Source organism: Cariama cristata, unplaced genomic scaffold (genome assembly GCF_000690535.1).
Source record: "Cariama cristata isolate BGI_N322 unplaced genomic scaffold, ASM69053v1 scaffold18117, whole genome shotgun sequence".
Taxonomy (NCBI): Eukaryota; Metazoa; Chordata; class Aves; order Cariamiformes; family Cariamidae; genus Cariama; species Cariama cristata.
Genome location: NW_009625156.1, coordinates 11,908 through 35,352, shown reverse-complemented (window position 1 = coordinate 35,352; position 23,445 = coordinate 11,908). Strand labels below are relative to the sequence as shown.

The following is a 23,445-nucleotide window of genomic DNA, read 5'->3' as shown; positions in this document are numbered from 1 at the left end:
TGTCCTGTCACTTGTTACTTGGGAGAGTACTCGGTGCATTTCAGAAGTAATTCTTACACTGCTTTTTCATTCAATCCTGTGGTATGATTAGGCTCTTCAATGTCACCAGTACTACTTCATCTACTGTTTATTTTACTAACAAATCCCTTTTAGTCAGTCAGAATGATCACATATCTCTGTGACAAGAGGGTCCTACATAGTTGTTGTAGGAGACAGTTAAAAGCCTCTTATAACCAAGGAAAGTCCCTTGCTTCCTAAGCAACAATAACTGCATATGTGAGCTTGATTAAATGCTGGCATGCAAAGCCTATTTATTTCTTCCGAGCTACAGAAAAGACTCAGGTTTAGTGTTTCTCTCAGTTGAGGACTGAAATGTATCCATCAGTGAGAACATGAAATTAAATTGAAGCCTTGGTGACTACTCTGGCCAGACAGAGGACATCTATTCATGTTTCATCAGTCTATATCTTAGGACCCATATAAATCTTGCAATGAGAAGTATGTTTTTACATACCTGCATAAGAGATTTCCTTGGTATTCTACTAACCTTGGTGAGAATTGTACATAATAGCTAATTATAGGTCTCTGAAGCCTGCATGTAGTAGTAATACTGCATGTAATACTTTTTATTTCTGCAATATATGCATATTTTATTGAGATTAGCATTGATGTCACAAAAGGCCTTAGTTTTTCATTATCTGATTGTTTTCCTTGAGGGGAAAGACTTTGATTTAATGAACAATTTTGGAGGAATGCAGAAAGATAAAATCACATATGCATTGCATATATCACTTTTAGGACTCCATTGGTAAAATCTTAATCAGATTTATTTTATTGCCCATCCGAGAGTAGAAAGGCATTTTTACACTTCAGTGAAAAAATTCTACTCCTTGACAATTTTTGAATATCTTGAATAGGAGGATGTTAAGGGAGGGCTAAAGAACACATCACACTTTCAAAATGTCAAAACTACAAATTTTCCAGTTTTAAGAAATGGCTTTATTTCAGAAATAAAATTTCCTTTGGATTTTATTTTTATTATTCTGTGAAGCTGTCTGACTAGGTGAAGACAGACATAGATCTGAACACTAAAAGAATGCTGCTAGCCAGGGAGGCCCTTCTAAAATTGGACTATTGAGTTATAAGACCATACTCAGAGTCATCAAAAAACTTCAGAAACCCTTATGAATATGTGACTCATAGCATCGTGAGCTTTTAAATCAGAGTGGTATACCTCTAGAAATCTTTCAGAGACAGACATTTTATCATCATCAATAAGGCTGCCCAAGTAGGCAGAAGGCATGTTTTCACAAAATAGTTAATGCATGCATACTTTTTTTTAACTGAAGGCTTTTCTTTTAAGAAGCTCATAATTCATTTCCATTAATCGCAGAACTATAGATAAACCTTCTGAATCCCAGAATAGGCACTCTTTGCATTGAAGTATGGTAGCTATGTCAGTCAGGAAGAGTATAACAGTTACTTGGGACAGATTGACAACTGCTGGCATAGTTTTTGGTATAAGAATTAGATGCAGATACCTTCTGTTATCTTTTGGGATTAATCTGCCCTTCCATAAAAGAGCTATGTTTTCATTGCTGTCTTGGAAATGATAGTTAGTCAACAATTATGTATAATTTACATATAAATAGCTAATAAATTAGTATAACGATAGCCATTATTTGCTGACACTACTTGCATGGCTATCTTAGAGCCATTATAATACTATTTCTTGATTGAGCCTTTATCCATTTCACCTTAAGATATTAAAATTTACTTCCAATTCAAATGTCTTTCATGTCCTGCATTAGATTGGCATGGTCCATTTTACCCTTTCATGCTCCTTTGAAAGGAAGCAGGTTGTCTGGGGAGGCTGTGCATCCCCATTTTTGAAGGTTTTCAAGATACCGCTGGATAAAACACTAAGCAACCTGGTCTGACCTTAGAGCTGGCCTTGCTTTGAGCATGAGGTTAGATGAGAGATGTCCTGAGATCTCCTCCGATCTGAAAGATTCTATAAATCTATGAAAAACAACTGTCCATTTCAGAAAGCAATGCTTTAATCAGACTACTAAAACTGATTTCTCGTACCTGGCAAATATTTAAGCCAAGGATACAAGATCTACAGCATATCAGCTTTATACGCTGCTGCCCTAAAATCTTACTTGCCGATGGATGACACAGGTATCATGCTGACACGTGCTTCAAGCTGTTATCAGCAGGCAAATGTTATTGTCTTAGCTAATACCTCTTTGGAAGTTCAGTAATTCAGCAAGTCTTGGGACATAAAGGCAAATCAGAAACTTGTAGGACCTGTAAAAAATTGGTTCCCTGATAATCGGGTACAAGCAGCAAACTCTGTTTGTTGGCTTTGGAGGGCTATGTTGCAGCTGAAAGAGGTTCTTTATCTTTGTGCGCTACTTCCATGTTTGTTTGAAAAACTGTCACGTATTATAGCTAGTGTATTCAAATATAAGGGACTAAAACTGGTTTCTAAATTAATTTAGAATACAAATTTTTGAGCATCTGATAGTTTTCATTCAAATCAAGCAATGCATTAGCATGCCAAAATACTGACTTAAAAATCCAGTTTCAGCTTGACATATACCATTGGAGCATTGCAGTATTTCCGTATAATTTTAGTTCGAAATAAAATACAGATGACCTTAGTTACAACAGTATCCCTATCCTGTAAAACATTCTCAGGTAGAATGAGGCTCAAAATTTACCACCATTGTTCCAGTGTTTGTTGAGGTTTTTTTTCCTTCCAGATACCTTAAAAAGGTCTACCAAGAAAATGCAGAAGGATTTCTTGATCAATGTCCTTAACTATTTAAATCTGATTTTAAATTTCAGTGGATCCAGTTCTATCGTGACTTTGCTTTTGTGAGCAAGGCCACATGCATAACACGTAACACAAGTAAAATATTTATAATGTTCCTAAAGAGGAATGTTTGACATAAGTCATCAGTCCTTAACTGATCATGTTACTCTTACTTCTAAATCTGCAATGTTACCTTGCTTTTTCACTTACGATCTTACTTACAAAGAAGAAAGGGTAACAGGAGTGTTTTAAATAAGCTACAAAGCTCTTTATGCAATTGGTTATTCCATCTGGAGGGTAAAAGCAGGGCCACCAGTGAGACAGCAGTCTGGGAATACAAAAACAGGAGAAATGATGGAAAGAGTTATGATTATGGTTCTAAAAGGAAGGTCTGGCTTCTGTGATCCTAGAATTTTAATCCAAGCACTGTGTCTGTAGTACAGGGAAGAAAAACTCTTCTCCAGAAGCTAGGAAAATATCTGGCATATGATAGGCTTCTGGTAATTCTGACAAATGTGGGCTGTGATCCTGTGGGATGTGATTGATGCCATGTAGCCCTGCACTGCTCTGCGTCTAGGCGGGAGCTGTGTTCATTTTGAATCCTCTTGTTTCTCAGATCATACATTGTGCAGGCTTTTAAGTACTTTCTGTATTTACATATACATTTACATAAATGAATCATTTATGTTCTGAAATTATGTTGTTTCGCCAAGGAAAAAAAAAAATCTACTTGTTTGCCTAAGACTCTGTTTAGTAAATGAATGGTAGAATGGTACTGCAAGGGAAAAATTGAACGTGATGGCTTGATGTTGTTGTTTCAGCTACTTCCAGCCTGTCCATTCTGTGGGGCTGTCCTAGTTGCCTCATAAGCCAGGAAACTTAGCTGATCTTTGGACTTTGGTTCATTCAAGGTTTGCTTTTAAGATCTGATGCAATTTAAGATTATGACACTGACAGAAAGAAATACATACTTATTTTTCTGTGCTAATACAAACAAATGGTGAATGTCAAAGCAAACAGTCCAGTGGCTGATTTAGAATTCCACAGCTAAAGAATGAGCAAAACTTGATGGGAGTCACTTATGGAGCCATACGCTCAGCTCATTTATTTATGTTACCATTATTCAGGTTTCACTATGATTCCTACTTTAAATAAGATAAGCAAAATGTGATACTGAACTTATATGATTATAAATATGTACATGTTGTTTACTTTAGCACTTAAAAGCACCTCTTATTCATAAGGAAATTCACTGTAGGACAAGATATCCCTATTTTCTTGCTATATTTTTTTCAAATACAACTTTTGTCTCATTTTAGTTTCAACCGGCATTCTTCCACCTCCATCAGCTACCAGTCAAAGAAGAGGTATAAAAGTTTTGTGCAGCTACTCTACCTTAAAAGCACTTAACAAACCAGTTTATTGCTGCTAGTAGGCATCTAGTGAAGTGTTAACAAAAAAATATCTGCTTAGAAATATTTACTCTTTCTTTTTCTGACAACTACTAGTTTTCAGAGCCAGTATTTAATTTGCTGCCTGTCACATGCCATTGGCTGCTACGGATAAATTCAGTAAGGGTGCTTTCACTGCTTTTTGAGATGCCATTGCTTCCTGTTCCATTAAAGCATCTTTGATCCTTAGGACATCTTTTTATTCTTTCTTTCTTTCTTTCTTTCTTTCTTTCTTTCTTTTTTCTTTTTTTTTCTTTCTTTTAATCACATGCTATTTCCTTTTCTTCAGCAGAAATTCTGATAAATCTTTTAACTTCACTAAAACCCTTAATGATGTCTTGCAACACTTTACTTCTCTTTGACAAGCCTTTTTATCTTCCTTACTGTATTTAATATGCATCATACATTTATAAAAGAGTTCAGTAGTTGACTTCTTTTAATTTTGCCATGATTTTGGTACTATGAATATATTTTGTGTGTGTGTTGGGTTTGGTTTTTTCAACTTCATTTCCCTAAACATACAAGGACATCTAGTGTCATGGTTTTACCATGCTGTTAACTTTCGGAAACACTTGAATTTTGAATAGCCATTTTTCTTCATGACAGTCTAAGTATCACTAATCTGGCTCAGAACTTCTTTATATATTTTGTGCATTAAGAGAGCTTCAAAGTAGTCTTTCTATCAATGGACCTGCACATCTGGGAGTAGACTTTGCTGAGTGTATGCCATTTTCAGATTCAGGCTGTATGACACATGATTTAAAATCTTTTAATCCACACAGTAAATATTGATCTCTGATCCTGTAAAGGTAAGTATGTTTTACTGGTTTTCTATCTAGTTTACCTTGAATAGTAGATTTTAAAACAAGGAAAAGTCTTTTGATAGTGTGTGTTTAGCTAAAGGCACTTAGACAGATGTATGTGCAGCCGGGGTACCTGAAGCGTACCTCTTCCTGTCTGTGCTACGGCAGGGGCAATGATTCTCTGTCCAGTGACCCCAAGTACAGTGCGTTCTTATGCGGGTATCAGGTATGAGGAGGTATCAACAGGAATCAGATGGTAAGAATGGAAAGTAAAAAGTCTTATTATGCTTAGAACAGCTTTGGCAGTTACAAAATCACAGCACAGTTGACAACGGAATTTATAGTGAATACAAACCCCCTAAAATAGTTTATCTGGGAGAGCCCTGTTCGCTCGTGGTGTAGTGGACCCAAATCCAGCCCTAAGCTATAGTCTAGGTACAGAAATAACTAGCTATAGTCATTGCAGCAGTAGCTATGTTTCTAGGTCTAACTAAACAGACAAAATAAATTAGCCTGAGGCAGCAATGCTGTGCAATCTAGATCTATAGTATAAGCACTGTCAGAGTACCAGTAGTTGTGAGGATAGCGGGATTTTTGTTCAAAATTAAAAATCAAAAGTTTACATTTGTCAGAATGTTTTTTGTACCGGTACTGGAAGGAATTTGCTGGGTTTGCCGTATGTAAAAATTATAACATGTTCTCTCCAGATGGCACCTATTTCCACCGTTAAAGAAAGTGCAAGTCAAGATGGACCAATGGTCTAGCAAAGCTGGACACTTCTTTTCTGATGCTGACAAATGTTTTCATATAGACAAAGCCACTATGGAAATAAGTCCTAAACTGTCAGCACAAATGGATAGGGATCTGGTTCATACACATAGTGAAACTGAAGGGAAAAAGAAAGTAAAACTATGTTTTCAGGGTGACTTAAGAATGATGTTCAATAGAGAATGGTTTTTATTACTGTACGCATTCTGTTATCTGTTGTTTCCCTTCCTTGTACTTCTTTATTCTTGCTTGCTTTGTTTGTAATGCTCTTTTAGTGGTCTATGAAGCAAAGTCACTACAAATAGAATGATCCTAAGTAACAGGCAAATAGAAAAAGGCATATATTTCAATGTGTTACTATAATCAAACTGAGAACCACCATCCGAATCATAAAATAGAGAAAAACTGTTTCTTATTGATGTTTGGAATCCTGAGCAAATATTTTTAATCTAGGAAGGCAGAAATTACATCATAATAGTGCATATCATGTGCTTTTGCATTAGCTGAATCTGAACATAAGAAAAATTAACGTAAATTGTGGTTTCAGTCTAAGCAGGGAAAAGAGTTAGTTTCAGAAATGTTTTTTAAAAGTCACTACAATCTTTTTGAAAAGAGTACAATGCTTATAAACAGTAGGTAGTATTTGTAGCAGTAGTGGTAGTAATTGTGCTGAACCAGTATCTTTTTAAGTCAATGAGATATCCCTCAGTGATTTATGTTATACAAGAACAGGCCTGTTTGTAGAGGGACAGAAAACCCAACTTTGTATGCATGTTCCTGAAGTCTGATCCCTTGTTAAACTAAGGGTTCCGTTAATAAATTTGTCATATTCTTTCAGTAAGCCATTTTTGGTGACAACAAGAGCAACTCAGCATTATTTAAAATCCTTACTTGGCTAATTTTTCTTTCCAAAGAATTGTCCAAGCCTTTCTTAGCAATGATAAAGACTAATGAATCTCACAGTATTCTCTCTGTAGCTCTCAAGGACAGTTCTTCTTGGAGTGCTTTGGAAGCTGCAAGATCTGTTATTTCATACTCAGTAACTTTTGCTGTTTATGAAGTTGCTCATACCTTCATTTTGCTTTTAGAAACACAAGCCAGACATACACACCAATGCCAGTTTCTGGAGGTTACGGTGAAAGTCCTGCTGCTTCTGCCACTTCAAAACTGAGAGTTGTTACTACTGCCAGCATAAAGCCCTCTGTCTACCAGCCAGGTAAGGTGAATTCAAAAAACTGAAAGGATTCATAACAAAGTACTGAAATGATTCAGAAAAGAAATGCACAGGCATTTCTTTCAGAAAAAAGAAAATATAAAGAATGCACATTTTGCAATAGGAAACACAGATATTAGGAACGATTTATATACATGAAACCAAATGCTGCTAGTTGCTAGTTTTGCTTCAGATTATTTGAAGATCAAGGATTGTATTGTATTTGTATTCTGCTTTGGAGTGAAAATGTGGAACAAATGGAGGAAGAAGAATAAAAGCAAGGGAAAAGTCTGTAATAAAAAAATGTGTAGCCTGATTTTTCAAAAGAAATATATTTGGAAAATAACCCAGTGCACCCAATTAGGATCCCAGTGACATTTCAGAATTGATAAAATAGCTTAAGAATGGACAACTCGGGAAGGAGGTAAAATAAGTGAAGGTAGCTTGAGTAGGATGTATTTGCAAATAGGTAAGACCATATATTGAACTTCTCAAACTCAGGCTTATATTTGAAATAAAGAATTACTTATTAAAGTACTTCATAATGCTATGCTTCCATTTCCCACAGATCCAGTTACTGAAGGAATATATTTGATTATTCATTCATGGGGAAAATATGCTCCTTGATGTTATTTAAATTCCCTTTGTATTAATGTGTTACAAATGGAGTAAATTTCTAAAACCATTGATGACCAAAATGTGAACCTTCAAAATGAACAAATTAAATGAGGTAGCAATATAAGTCTAAATGAAGTCCTGTTTCAAATTAAGCTTGCTCTGATCTTAGCAAGAGAATTAAAATGTTGATTTATATCTTGACAGTCAAGTAAATACAAAAAGGCCAAGAATTCTAACTGTCTTAAACTCTGTCTTCTGTAATGCTCTATCTCTGGATCTACTGAAATGAAACCAATGCAGAAATTTTACTTAGACAGAAAGCAGACAGACAGATCAATTGATTGATCTTTGTATTTGAGATATAAAGGTGCGAAAAGCCAGTTCAGGGCTATCATGAGCTATTTAAGGGTCTCAAAGTAAATAAAGGTTTCAACTTCTCCTCATTTGTTTTTGGTTAAGCGTGTCAGCATATGCCATGTTCTCACTGAAGGCAAATGTTACTATTTTTGTCCTGCAAAGAAGGAAAGATGAAGACAGAGGACTTACTTTCATAATGCAATACAGAGCAAACTGTTGCAAGTCAAAGTATCTCCTAAATACCCTGATACTGAGCCCCGTGCTCATTTAGTGGAAGTATGAACTCCAGTTCTCAATATACAAACCTGCCACACAAATCAATCAGTAGCTTTATCCAATTAGTAGCTGTACCTGTTAAAGAAAAACCTGGTTGTTGAACTGGATTTGGAGTAAGAGGCAATGCTTTCGTTTTCTCCTGTGAAGGGCACCCTCTTTGCAATTCCTTATATTGCTGGGTTTGAGCCCCACTGCCTCCCAATAAAGGCTTAAAATACACAGTATGGAAACTCTGTTCTCTGTCACTATTAACAACCTTACTTCAACTGCATATATCATCTGCCTGCGCATGGAAAATTCTTATTTTGCAGGCACTGCAAAGATATGATGTACTCTAGAGGACAGGAGAAAATTCAGAATAATATCTAATGTGATATATTACAAAGACAAAATTCAAATAGCATTAAAGTTAGCAGAGAAAGAGGCAGTAAGTGTCTCTGTATTGTTTAAGAGTTGGAAATATCCAATAAAGGATTCTACAATACCTTCATAATTGAGCCCCAGAGTGACTCAGGAACAAAAGAGATTACAGACAGAGATTTTATTGAAGATGTTTGGGTTTTTTTGATTTGGTACCTTTGTAAAGTTTTATATATTTGATGTAGTAGCACTTCATACTGGTTTTGGAACATGAGCTGGCCCTAGACACAGTTGCAGTTGCAGTCCTGAGCAAACAGGAAATTGCCACTTGGGAAGAAATGGAGGAAACAGCATTTCCTTTGACAGATAGGGAAGATCAATAGTACTTTGAAGTAAACCACCAAGACAGTTAGAAAACTTCCTCACCCAACTTTGTCAATGCATATAAATTCTGTCCTGCAGTATAAAATGCAACCTTTATCTGAGAGGACCAGCTGCTCTCAAATTATGGCATATGAGATCACACAATACATCTTTTTCTTCCAATCTAAGTGCAACCTCAGGCTTTTGCAATAACTGCATTCTCACTTTTGCAAATAATTTCTTAGACTTCTATTTTTGTGAATCCACTGTGTGAAATGGCCAAAACAGTAGAGATTATTATAAGGATTTGCAATGTAGAATTTAGATGAGGAATGTCTTTATGACGGCCATCAGTGTTAATGGGAATGAGATGACTTGCTTCCCTTAAAAGTGTGGGCCAGCAACTTCCAGATTAAAACACCCACCAACAGCCTCATCTATGCAATATCCAGAAACCTGACTCAGCCACTAAGAAGGTTAACAAGACTATTTTAATCTGTCTCAGATTGAAAAAAATAATGGGCTAAATCTTGTTTACACTGAAACCAATCTCAAAATGAAACTGCATTGTTAAGTAACTGGCTCAGATGGGAGTAATCAGGAAGTCTACATTTTAAAGCAAAGAAAGACTACTACTTTGACTAACCTAACTCTGGTGGGAATTTTCTTCTGCTAAAAAACTTTGTTTTCTTCCTATAGGGAAAGCTGTGAACTCCAAAATCTTTTCCCTTCTCTGTCCTGTAAATTTCATAACCCATTTTGAAAAGGAGCATAGACTTCTTTTTCGAACAAGGTCCACTAGATGGCAGAAAATACTTGGTATTCCTTTCTGGTAGGCTTTCCCAAGCTAGAATAGTGCTTTCATATATTCCACGCAACTCAAACACCAGTTTTATACTACAAAGTAACATGATACCCAGAAGTAAGAAAGCAGATCTGTCCTTTTAAATCTGTAAGGCTAAACAGGACTACTCGTGTATGTAAAAGTGCTCAAGTGTAAAGGTCTGATCTGCTCTTTTCGAAATTAGTAGATTCCCACAAAGCTCTATGAACTCTTCACTGGATCCTAAGCACTTTCAATACTAAAACAGCAGGTTACACACTGTCTTTCATTTTAAATTCTTCTGCATAAGAACAGTGTCTTTTTTATAAAGGACTTGTTGCATTATCTGCTTTATCTGTCACCTACTATATACTGGAACAGTACCTAGGAAAATGTTGGGCTTCAAGGATGTGGCCACAAAGTGCAGAACAAGCCAAATCAGTTGTGCTTATAAATTACATTTGTTACTGGAAAATTATTACTAAGAATAACAATTATGTGTTCTACTAACAAAGGGAAAAAAAAGGAAAATTGTCTTCACAGTGCGAGCTAGTATGTAAGACTAAAGCATTTGAGACTGTATGAATCTTTACTAAATGAATCTTTGGTAACGTGCCTGTTTTGCTGGAGGGAAAACACCCATTGATCATAAATGAAGAGCTGATGAGGAGAATTCCAAATTCCCTAGAAGCAAGGAATTGGCTTGTTCCCAAGGCTGTTAAGAGAGACCTCTTCTCCTGCCATTCTCTCAGGATAACAGTAGTCCCATTCTTTCTCTCCTACTCTAAGTGAGTCTGAGGGCTGAGAGAAACAAGGTGATAGAGGCTGGGTTACTGAACTACTTTAAAGTATTCATTTTTGAACAGTAAAGGGTCAGCTCATACAATACTGATATTTTGAGAATCTGTTCTCTGATATACTGAATCTTAGTACTTTTTTACCAGCAAATAACACCTTTTATCTGCCACATGTATGTTAGAGGACTTTGAAATACATAAACATGCAAGGTGAATTTGTATGGGAGTAGTTACTAAGACAGAAGAGTTTTCATATAGGCTTAGGGATATAGCTATGAGATAATAATACCCTCTTAATAACAATAGCTAAAACCTTAAAGTTAGTGAAACCTTTCTAATACATTGCAATGACACTATTTTAATTCAATAGTCGTTCCAGGCTGTTCACAGGGGGGAAATATGTTGTAAGAAATCCAGCCTGTAAAATTAAATGACAATGGCTGAAAAGAGAACTCAGAGCAGTTGTGAACCCCCAACATTTGTCATTTTGCAATAATTCCCCTGGTATCTTCTTTCAGCAACTGGAAAAAAATTTATTTTGCTGCTTTATTTTACCACAGCAAGTAGAAAAGATAGAGTAAAAAGAACTAGAAGGTAGAGAGAATTAAAGAAAAAGACCTTTCCCCAGTGTTTATCCTTCAAAGGAGTCTAGCTTAATCTGAACCCAGGTAAATCAGATGCTGTCTACATTGGTTGGAATAAACAAACTGGAAAAATAAAATTCTGACATTGTGAGATTAAGGACAAAAAAGTGAAAAACTAAGAGGTTGTAAACTGAATTTACTGAAGACAATCATAGAAAAAGACATCCTAAAAATGGTACCTGGACTGCATTTGTTCTTCATTTCTGGAACTCTGAGTTTGAATATCTGACCATTTTGTTAGGCTGTCTGTGGGATACACTGCCGTACTTTGTATGAACAAGAATTGGCTCTTGAGGGAGGGAGAAGCCTTTCTCAAAACTGAGTGAGCTAGAAGTCACTGTATTTAATTAAAGAGCCTCATAGGTAGGAGCCTTTTGAACTCACCAATTAGAGATAAAATACTGCCTTCTAATTTTGCCTAGCTTAATACCGTAATACATAAATAGCAACAGCCTCAGGATTTAAAGAAATTGCATATCAACTCTCTCTTCTGAAATCTTTAAACACTGTTTACCATTCCCAAGTTAAAAAAAAAAAAAAAAAAAAAGCCTCAAGCTAAGGTGGGATACGGTTTTATGAAAATTTTCTTTATACAGTTTTATGTAGCATAAGACAGTTTTATCAAGAAGACGCATTAGATTCAACTCTGAACTCAATAAAAAGGATAAAATCAGAGATCACTAGGGTGATCACAGTGGATTGATATATATGCAATTTAAGCACCTGCAATTGCCAATAATCAGCGTATGTTATTCTGTGGGGCAGGGTGTGGGCTAAGGGAGGCGTGTTAAGTAGAACATAATCTTCTCACCACTTAATTATCCAGAAAGATCCATGTTACTTTTGGAACCCTCTTCTTGGTTGAAATATCTTTCTACTTGCAAGCCCCTTAAAACTGTAAATGTTGTTTGGTCATCATTTTATTGGCACTGGGATCTACTATGCAGAGTGTTTGCGTAGACTACAGGAGAACAGACTCCTGTTCCCAAATATGTGCTGTCTCATTTAGGTAAAACACTTCAACTCTCCAAGCTTCTGTTCCTCCTCACACAAACCAACAATCATTCACTTTGTTTTCCTTGCAAAGGAAAAACGGCTTTTAGCGCTCCTGTACTTGGCAAAGTGAGGCAGTTTCTTGGGCAGTGACTTCAGTCCTACACAATGCAAGATCTGACGTTTTGAAAAGAGCAGGGCAGTGGGAAAACTTGTTGGTATGTGCAGGCTCTAGCTTCTGCTTATTTTTATGTGATAAAGCTCCACCAGTGATTACAGCCTGGTGCATACAAACATAGAGGCAGTCTGCACTGAAGATTTTATGTGATAGTCAAAGGGTGGAAGAAAGGAAGTATAATATTTCTATTTTATACGTGGGACTGAGGCACGGAGATACTGCGCTTTGCTCGAAGTTATACAGGAAGTCTGTGGCAGAGCCAAGAACTGAACTGAGATCAGTCATAACCGCAAGTCTGGCCTTCCTCTAAGTGCTGTTGGCTTTGTCTTGCTGGTCATGTGAGCTGAATTGGCTCCGTCAGTATGCTTCCAGTGCTCCCTATCTCTGTGTTCTCTGTGTGAGCCTGTTTTTCTTCAGAAACCTAGGGGTAAAATCTGCAAATGATAGATAACAGGGACATCTGGAGAAAACGCTGCATTTTAATGAATATAATGAGATCAAAACTTAAGCATAACTTCTTATTGAAATTACAGGGAACTCCATCTAAAACTTTATTACATGATCTGGCCTTTCTATTTTTAACCTGTCTTAAACAGATAATATGGCAGTCTTTGAAATTATCACAGAATTGTCATATCCATTCCTACTAGAAAATGAAGGGATGCCCTGGAAAATGGTCTCCATAAAATCTGTAAAAGCCAGCAGGCAATGACTTCTGTAATGCATGTGGATTAAAAGTCAGTGATTGTGCTGATATGCTTGGCTTCAGTCCAGAATTAATGAGCAATAATGGGACAGACCATAATTAAGTGTCATCTAAAGCTTTTATTCTTTGTGTGTCGTGGAGTACCCTTTGGTAAGTGTTGCTGGTTTGCCATCAGAAGAAAAGACTTTAAAATACTTCTTGGTTTCTTTTGGGATACTCAAAACAGCACCAGCACCAGTTCATTCCTACACCCCTGCGAACACTGAGCCTGCAAGTCGTCCTCCCTGGGTAACAGATGACTCCTTTTCCCAGAAATTTGCACCCGGAAAAACCACCACCACTGTCACAAAGCACATCCTACCAAGGGGTGCTCCAGTACCACCTCCTGTCTCAACTTCTGCTTACCCATCTCCAGTTTCAACTTCTTCCCAGGCTCCTGCAATAGCCCGGGGAACAGTGCAGAGGGCTGAGCGTTTTCCAGCCAGCAGCCGAACTCCTCTCTGTGGGCACTGTAACAGCATAATTCGGTAAGGTCATGAGGTTTGGAAGAGGGATGAAGCAGAAAAAAAAATATCAGAGAGACTGGTTATTGTACATTAATATACAGTACCAGAGCTTAAGACTCAGTTAAATTACCCAGCAGGGATGTCTGTTGTCTGCTTCATTAATTTAACATTTCCAGAGCTCATTTTGCTATTGTGTGGTTCACTTTTTATCACTGCGAAGTTATACATGCTAATTGTTTGTTTCTTGGATGCTGTGGCAAATCACTGTTTGTTTTTTAAACAAGTTTCTGATCCTAAGGTACCCCTTGAAGGAGGTACGTACAACTTCATTGGGAGAATTGGGGGGCTGGGGGGGGGGGGCGTGAATTATGGAGAGAAAAGGAATGAGACATCCATCATTTTGGAACAGCAGCCAAATGTAATTGTTGCTTTTGTGTCTGGAGAAAGATAATGCCTACACTCTATTACCAGTGATTCATAGCATGCCTCTCCCTTCTCCTCTCCCAATTCATTCTGCTGGACCGGTGCCCATCATTACCCTGTGGACTGCTAACCAACTTTAAGTAATCCATGTTTAATGACAGTCTCCCCCACTAAAAGGGGCTAGTTTGGTGATGTGGAGCTGCTGATTATTGCCCTTTATATATTCTGAAATGGAAAGACTCCGGGAATAATCACTATATCCAATTACAATCAAAAGTAAATCACCAAAACGAATTGAATGTGTCTTCCATACAATCGAACTGCAAGTTGTCATCTGATAGTCTGACATTTCTAGAATGTGTCGCATGCAGTGCTCTCTTGGATGAAAAGAAGGCACAAGACTTTAGGAGCTATTGTGAGGTGTGGGTGTGTAGGTTTGGAAATGTGCCTGCTTTTTCATGCTTTCAAATAGTAGCATTATCGTCTGTGTTACAACCCTTGGCCGCTTCCTGTTGTCTTTGCAGCTGTTTACAAAGACCACTTATAGCTACGCAGATATGAAAACAATTGATTTTTTCCAACAGTTGTCTGTAAATCCAATGTATGTGGCTAAACAATAATGAAATATTTTAAGCAATTGGCAAAGTGCTTGAGTAATGATCTTGAAAAAGACCATTTCTGTTCAGGCTTCTGGATCTTATTTTAATATGCACCTTCATGGTTCAAGTAGAATGCTTGTTATACATGTATGTGGTGTCTAACAACGTGGATTTGTAGTCAGGTTCGTTCAATCTTTTAACGATACAAATAAGATAATTACGACTGTTTACAGGGGTCCTTTCCTGGTAGCCATGGGTCGCTCTTGGCACCCAGAAGAATTCAATTGTGCTTACTGCAAGACATCCTTGGCTGATACGTGCTTTGTGGAAGAGAAGAATAGTGTGTACTGTGAGCGCTGTTATGAACAGTTCTTTGCACCAACCTGTGCCAGATGCCACACTAAGATCATGGGGGTAAGAGAACAAGCTTAACGCTTTCTCCAACCACATGGTTCACCAAAATAGTGAAATAGTTTAGACTGTAAGCAATGAATGTAGATATTTAATTATTTCCCCCTTTTTAATAACAATTTCCCAGCCTGTTAAATATTTCAGAATAAGAAACATATTATTTTATAATAATTTTTATCTATCCAAAATCTTGGCTATTTCTGTACCTTACCGAACTCATAGACAGAATATGTAATCCAATTACCATCTCACTGACTGTAAAATAAGTAACGCTTTCTGGATAGTTCTTTGCTGTCTGATATACACTGTGCTACTTCTATCTATCTTTTCCTTATATTTATAGTAAGAGACTTGAACTGGGGGTTTTTTCCTTACACAGGACTTAGTCTAGATTTCAATGGAGAAATCGGTGATCTTGGGAAGAAGCCCATTGCTCTTGCTGCACCTCACTGGTAGCTAGTGACACAGGTGCCAAGAGGAATTCTGCTGACTTCTTATAGTTAATAAATACAAAGATCTGAATTCCAGAAAGGCAAAAATAGATGCCACTTTTGTCTTAATGTACTCATGCTTAGGTACAATTAAATTTGCTCTAAATATACCTTAGATGGTGATGAGGTTGGAATACCATAAGGTAATTTTAGCAGTGTATTTATGCATGCAGTTATAGTGAATATATGACATGATTCTCTTAAATGAGGAATCAATGAGTACCACACTGGTCTTTCACTGCTTCGCTGTCACCTTTTGACATCTGTCTAAATGTTGGCATTGACAGACTAGATGCTTTTCTCTGCAATTGCCGATTAGGGGTGGCAGCATCAGACATCTATGGTGAAGCTTGGGCTCCAACCAAGTCTTGTTTGCTACTGTGGCAGTAGGAGTAATTTTACAGCAGAGTACTGACTTAACTTACCTAATTAATGCTGGCGCAAATCAGTTCCCCATTATGGATTTTCATCAGGAAAACAGCAAAGATGCCAGCTGCCTCTGTTTATATTAATAAGATTTCTTGATCTGCTTCTTTTGCTGCTTAGCTCATTGAGCTTCATAAATGGATCCAAACATATTTATCAGTCATAGTTGTTTTGCAAACAGTAACAGCAGTTAATGAATCTCAAATGGTGATTCTCTAATGAGATATATGGTAAACATAAATTAGACTATTTTGTCTATTCACTGGATTGAAAGCATGGAAGAGGGATTCAGTCCTTTTTGTCATAGTCAATGGAGATTAAAAATAATCTTTAAAAGAGAATCAGAGTCTATGTATATAATTGGAAGCAACATAAAATAGGTTCTAGATGCTCAGCTGCTGTAAATCAATGCTGTTTCACTGAAGTTAACAAGGTTAAATTAATTTACACCAGTTATGCAGCTGTCCCTTTGAAATCTGGACTGTTTGACAGAGTTACACTGTTGAACATTGTCTTGTGCACAAGTAAGATTGACAAATTAGCAGGTAACCAGGCATCAGAGATCAGTACAGCAGCTTTTGGACTTAGAGGACTTCTGTATGACAAGGTAAGAATGAAGCAGTAATAGAAATTGCTCCATACTGGATAGAAGAAAGAAGTTGATAGAATCTGGATACTTAGTTCAAGAGAACGTCAGTTGCACAGAGTTTGGTTTTTTGTGATGAACACATGGCGTAGGAACAGACATGCACACTCATTTTCACTAATCACATAAGTTAAAATCTAAAAACCTTTTTTCTACATTTTCACATTAGTTTGTGAAGCGTTCCTGTGAGAAGTTTAAAGAAATTAGTACATAATCTAAGTTGCTTTGAAATATCAGACTTACATCTTTTATCCCCTGCGTGCATGCATTGGTCTTAGAGAGAAAATTACTCTTTAAAATTTATTTAACAAATCATACTCTTGCATGGAAGAGTTTGTACTAGTCATGTCAAAACAAAGGAGAAAATAATCAGAATCTTTGTGCAGAATCTCTCCTGCAACAGTGACTGGGCATGTTGATACAAACAGCTGGCTGAATTATGTTGTTTTGTTTTGGCAAATACATTGTTCTGGAAAGTTTGCAGGCCTATTTCCTCTTTCTTTCCAAAGGAGCCCAATCTCCATCATACTTCTTTCTTTTGAGGAGGGGAATTGGCTGATACAGAAGGGAATCATTTAGAGCATCTCTGCTTTGTGTTTGTTCTCCAGTGGGTAGTTGCAAGGCATGCAATTCAGCTGGAGATTTTTGTTTGTTTGTTTTTCAGGAAGTGATGCATGCCCTAAGACAGACTTGGCACACAAGTTGCTTTGTCTGTGCTGCTTGTAAGATGCCGTTTGGGAATAGCCTCTTTCACATGGAGGATGGGGAACCTTATTGTGAGAAAGGTATGGCAAACTGGACAGTTCTGCTCAGGAATCATACGCTTCATGTGTATGGAAGCAACATAAGAATAAAGCAGCTGATGAACAAAGTAAAAGCAGTTACTCATCCAGCAGGGATTTTGTTTCCACTCTCCGCATATACAAGTGTTTCCCTCTCTCTATTTTTCTCCACTTTATGTGATAGACTGGCAGAGCGCTGGTCTTTTGCCTCTATGTCCCAGAGTGCCCTACCTCATTTCTCTCCCTTGCATGGTACCACACTGACCTTCCATTTCTTCCCCTACACTTTTTTCCCTGTCCCCCTTCCTTCCTTGGTAGATTCTACTCACTAGAAATCTACACATTATGGGGTGAGAAATTCTTCTTTTAGGGTTCTGGTAGTGCTTTTATGCAGTATGTGTGGGTTGCTGCCCACGTTATCTCTACTAAGTTGCTTGAATTATGACCTCTGATACTGCTACCTCACCCTAAAACTGATCAACCAACATATATGAAAAGATAGCTCTGCTCAGATGTGCAACACATGGTAGTGCAGATTTTGTTTTCCAAGTGCTGCAACAAATGAACTGCTTCTTGCCAACTGAGAAAGGAAAAGGCCATGTTTTCCCAAACTGTGGAAAGGGTAATACAGTGTAATAAATGGTGCTTGCCATGCAAATGAGTTGCCTGATATGGTCAGGAAGCAGGTTAAGGTTTAAGTGGTATTCCCTCTGTAAGCCCTGCCTTGTCCATTTAATGAGCTTCTGGCCTACCTCCCTCTGGAGATTCTTTCCTTATGGTTGTGCAAATCAAATTTTACAAATCAGAGTAACTCCTAGTGAAGAATGAAAACCATACAGCATGACTGACTGGGCACCTACCCTTTAAAATTGGAGGTTTTGCCATAACCTCTAATGACTCTCATGAATTCCCTGTGCTTTTAGAATTTCTTGCTAATCTTTTTCCATGTCAAGTCTTTCCAAACTGCACTTGATATTCAAAGTAAAGATGTATTAACCAGCCAGTATGGGGTTTCCATAATATTCTCTCCTAAGGCTGAGGGAACATAAATCCAGTCATGGAAACTTAAACTATGCTTCTATACCACCCTTAGGGTAACACTCACTGGCCATTAGATTGTGTTTTGACCACATTTGTCCTTATGAATAGCTTCCACATATAATAAAGCTAATTTAAAACTCGTGAGAAACATAACTTCAAACTTCACGAATTTTTTGTTTGTTTTCTATGTTTGCGATGAGAACTGTAGTGCTGACGTGGGGTTTTGAACTGAGTTTGTATTTAAATAATGAAAGAAAAGATGCAAATTTCAGTATGAGTGTTCCAGTGAATGCAGTAGGAAACTGAGCAAAAACAATCCAAAAATTCATCCACTGGAAACTTTTTATTTCTCTTGGATTTAATACAACTACATTGAAAGTTTGTTCTAAGTTTGCTTTTTGTTTTATTTTAGATTATATTGCTTTGTTCAGCACAAAATGCCATGGCTGTGATTTTCCTGTTGAAGCTGGAGATAAATTCATTGAAGCTCTTGGACATACTTGGCATGATACCTGTTTCATTTGCGCTGTAGGTTCTATACCAAATACTATCTCATTTCTTTATACTCATAAATTGTGAAGGAACATCAGAAGACGTGAAAGCAGGAATGACTAACATATGCCTAAGGATGCAGAGGGATTGAATTTCATTTTTCACTTGCACACAGAGTGGGATGGGAGTAATTTCTCTTCTCCTACATAAACTTTTACTAGAATTATTAAATTTGACCATCACAAGTGAGTGCTTTCTAATAAAACAACCAGTTCTAGAGAGAACGTACAGTAACACATACCACTAATGCTGTTATTCTTTCCAATGTTTACCAAATAAAGATAAAGCAGGATTTAAAATAAATTAACACCATACTGAACAGTATAGCCATAATCTTACTTACAAAGCAGCGCAGTTTGTATTTCCATGCAGAATGCTTGTTGAAACTTGCAAAAAGGAGCCTGTTTAGAGAGAATGAATAGTAATTAGCATAGAAGTTGGTCAAACTCATCAATGTGTGGTGTGCGTACAGCTATATAGTATGGCCGTATTCCCACACTCTGCACACAAAGTAGTAAAATGCATATGATGAACAGTACTCTTCATATGGTTGTAATACAGCTGTGCTGCTCTACAACATATTATTCCTAAGGTACTAATATCTAGAACCTCTAATTAGCTAAAAATAGTATGTTGGCCACACCAAAAAGATAGTGACAATTTCTAATGTTTGTTGAACTCTAAAATTTAGGTTGAAGAGTAGAAAGTATAGAAATGTTTATAAATATCTAAAGCTAAACTAGCTACTGGTCTTTCAAGGGTACATGGGAGTGAGCGACACAAAAGTGTCCTGTGAAAATTTAAATCTTTTTAAAATTCTAACATAGAAAGGAATACTAAGACAGTGAGTTTCCTTCACAGACTAACAGCTATTAGTCACTTATAAAAGACACTTTCTCTGAATATGTTGTGTTCTTTTTTGCTTGTTCATTTAACTGCATTCTTATGTATTTACTTAAATTAGCAACCCAATTTTCTGTGGAGGTGATAGTTTTGTTAATGCAGTTCTCACAGTGTTTTTTGTTAGGAGCTAATTTTATTTCTTTCAGTGGGTTAAGTCAAATGCAAATAAATGCATGACTCCTTAATTTTTTATATGCTATCCTCATATCCTTTCACGTGATTTTCCTTCCACTTGCAGTAGCACATCACTGATGTTATCACTCACTGGCCTTAATCCTGCTGTAAGCATTAGGGACAACACTTCTTCTTATTCCTAGATTCTGATGTGTTGACTTTTCTTTAGTGGTTCTAGTCAACTCTGACCTTGCAAGTGGTGTTGCACTACCCTGTGTAGATATCTGTACAATTCCAGGGCAGTTTAAGTCGATCTAAACCTGAGCTGCCCTGCCTCAGCCATGCATTCTCACATGCTTTGTTATGTCAACACTGGCACTTATGCAGCCAGGCAGAGAACTCTATGGGTTGAAGAATAACCTGGTAAGAATAAGTAATTCATTTTCAGTGATACCGCCTGTCTGAATGACTCACTCCTTGATCACATAACCACCCATACCAAGACAAAGTAATAATAGGAATGAGTATCTAGTGCTACCACGGAAGGATGGTACTCCTGGGACCATGGCACCTAACCAGAGCTTTTGTAAAATCATACGTTAAAGGATCAAAATCTAGGTCTTAAAGTCTGAGCGAGCTGCATGTGCTCGAGTGTGCCACTATCCTTTGATGGTCTACACAAGCACTGCTGGGACATGCCGAAGCTACCTAGGGGATTGTGTACCCAGACTTCATTTGAATGGGAACCAGTGTACTTAGTGGGCAGTGGTGACAGGAAAGTAGAGAGAGGTGAGCTGATGCAAACCAGAGCCTAACCTCAACATGGAGTAGAGAAAGCACTTTGATCCAGGAAATCAGATGCACTTCTGCCAAAGAAATGTGTGGGCAGAAGAGAAATACAGTTGAAATTGATAATCACGTCTTTCTCTCTCTCTCTTTTTTTTTTTTTAAAATGATTCCTGATTGTATTTATTATTAATTCTAGGTATGCCATGTGAATTTGGAAGGTCAGCCATTCTACTCCAAGAAGGATAAGCCACTGTGCAAGAAGCATGCCCATGCCATCAATATTTAAAAGAAGAGTTGGTAGTCAGTAATGCTGGGGAAAAACAGATGACTAACTGGGTGATTATAAAGTTGATAACCATGGCTAGGATTTCTCTTGGTAAAAGCTAGGAAGTTGATACTTCTGAAGTTTAACTTTAACCTCTTTCATAAATGCAGAACATGCTTTTGCAAAGTTCATACAAAAACCTACTGAATGAACAGTCAAAACCAAATGAACTAGTCCATTATTAGAGCAACAGTTGGGGGAAATATTGAAATTAACTAAAAACTGTAATATAAAAAGTAATAGGTAAATACAGTTTCAAATTAACTACCCACCGCAGTTTTACTGCTTAGACCACACAGTAGTGTTTAAGGACAACTGGAAAAGTCCTTTTGTAATAAGTCATTTTCTTTCATAACAAGAATAAGTGCCACACGTACAATAATTTGTAGAATGAAAGGCCATAGCTTTCAAAGGGAAATAAATAGATTAGGGCTTCCTCTATGAAAAGATGAAAAGTGAGTGCTATTCCATTATGCTGTGGTGCTACCTCACAGCATCAAATTTTTTAGAGTCTTTCCACATAAGAAGTCTGCTGTGAATCCATATGTAGCTGAGAAGCCAAGGAGACAATCCATAACTTAGTTTGAAAATAAAGTAGAAACAGAATAATGCCTTCCATAACGCAGTAAGATTGAGAAAAGCATGTTGGGACAACCTTGCTAGTGCACCTGGCTTATACATGCACAGTAGATTAGTTCACTTTCAAATCATGATGGAAAAGGACAACTGGCTTTCTCCAAATTGCTCTTACATTGAATGGAATAGAGTGGGCTGGAAAGGCCAGCTTTTAATTTGAAACCTTTCCTTTCCTCTTATAGAAAAAAATACTCAAAGTTGCTTTGGTTTCTAATTCCCATTGATATCAGTGGGAGGTAGGAATCTACATCTGGACCTTCACATCAATGAACACAGAAGACATACATCCATCTAGCATATCTAGGAAGTGGGAGATAGCTCGCAAGAGTTCCCTCTCTATCCCACACAGATAGGAAAACACCATTTTTTTTTTTCCCTATAGTAAATTAACATTGATTAAAAATTCATAAGGCAGCATAAAACCACAGGCACATACTCTTTCTTATTTTTGTTAGTTTAAATGCAACACATCCTGAATTGTAGTAGTATTTGCCATGGTAAAACAGTAGATAGGCTCCGACAATTAGGATAACCATACAGTCATCTTTTCTAACATTTTAAGAACAACTTTCAAGTTCAAACAGTTATTTATAAAACTTTTTTTTTGGCAAAAGAGCAATACTTGTAGTACTGATAATACTTTTGAATTTTAAATTTTAAATATCCATGACTTTTGTATTGGAGACAGCAGTTCTGTCTGATAGAAAATAGAGTTGAAATGGAAAGTCTGATCACTATTCAAGTTTTCTTAATTTGCTTAAGTGAGAATTGTGATGTGTGTGTTGACAGCTTGCAGTACCGACAGTTTCGAATTGGTATTTCTGAGGCTGCGGATGCATTCTGTGGGCCACGTTCTGGTGCCATCTGCACCCTGTTTTACCTTGTGTTTTGAGTAACAAGAAATTACATAGCATTGTCTGCCTTTTCCCTCCTATGGGTAATGCCCATTTTAAGACAATTGGTGTGTCTTTCCAGGGATGAAGAACTATCCAAAGCTTGGGGGAGGAATAAAAGAGATTTGGAGTTCTAATATGAGAGTTAAGTTAGCTGCAGGCAGTCCACATCTTGGACAAAAGTAACAACCTGAACTGCCTGTGGCAGTTTTGACATGTATGACCTATATTTATTCAGTAGGTATTCTAGTTCTCACCAATCTTAGCAGTGATCTGATCTGAGTGCTACAGAGTCAGATTTTTGTGTGCATGAATTATTCTAAAACACTCATAGACTATATGCAAAGCCTTTTTCTTCTATAGCAAAAAAAATTTCTGTTTTCAGTCGCTGCTGGGCTGGTGTGAATGTGGTTCCATTGATTACAAAATCCAAAGATCTGGCTCATAATATTCTCATATTTGTAATCATGAAAGTTAAATACTTTTTCACTCATATTTGACTTCATTAGATACACTTTCATAACAGTGAGACAATTCTAGATTTCCTTTTGAGTTTTGAATGTCATTGAACAAAATGGAGTTTATTATTCTCTGTTATTTAAGAGAATTCATGCTATATACTACGACTGCATTGAAGATATTCTTTAGGCAGATTTCTGTGTTAGCTACTGACTGGGACTAGTCTCTTACTGTCAACATCACAACAGGGAGTCAGACTCCTTGGGAAGACACAA

At 37.1% G+C, this 23,445-nt stretch overlaps 1 protein-coding gene across 1 annotated transcript in view; it reads left to right on the top strand.

Moving 5' to 3' along the window:
* Positions 1-21,508, top strand: part of LOC104164237 (LIM domain-binding protein 3-like) — a gene marked incomplete at its 5' end in the record, with an annotated part of 68,753 nt that extends 47,245 nt beyond the window's left edge. Inside the window, 7 exons of the mRNA XM_009703514.1 lie at positions 4,144-4,191; positions 6,935-7,062; positions 13,401-13,701; positions 14,936-15,116; positions 17,341-17,461; positions 18,912-19,027; positions 21,054-21,508. Of these exons, the coding sequence (XP_009701816.1) occupies positions 4,144-4,191; positions 6,935-7,062; positions 13,401-13,701; positions 14,936-15,116; positions 17,341-17,461; positions 18,912-19,027; positions 21,054-21,143 (985 nt within the window). The remainder of the gene's footprint in view (positions 1-4,143; positions 4,192-6,934; positions 7,063-13,400; positions 13,702-14,935; positions 15,117-17,340; positions 17,462-18,911; positions 19,028-21,053) is intronic.
* Between the last annotated feature and the right edge of the window lie 1,937 nt (positions 21,509-23,445).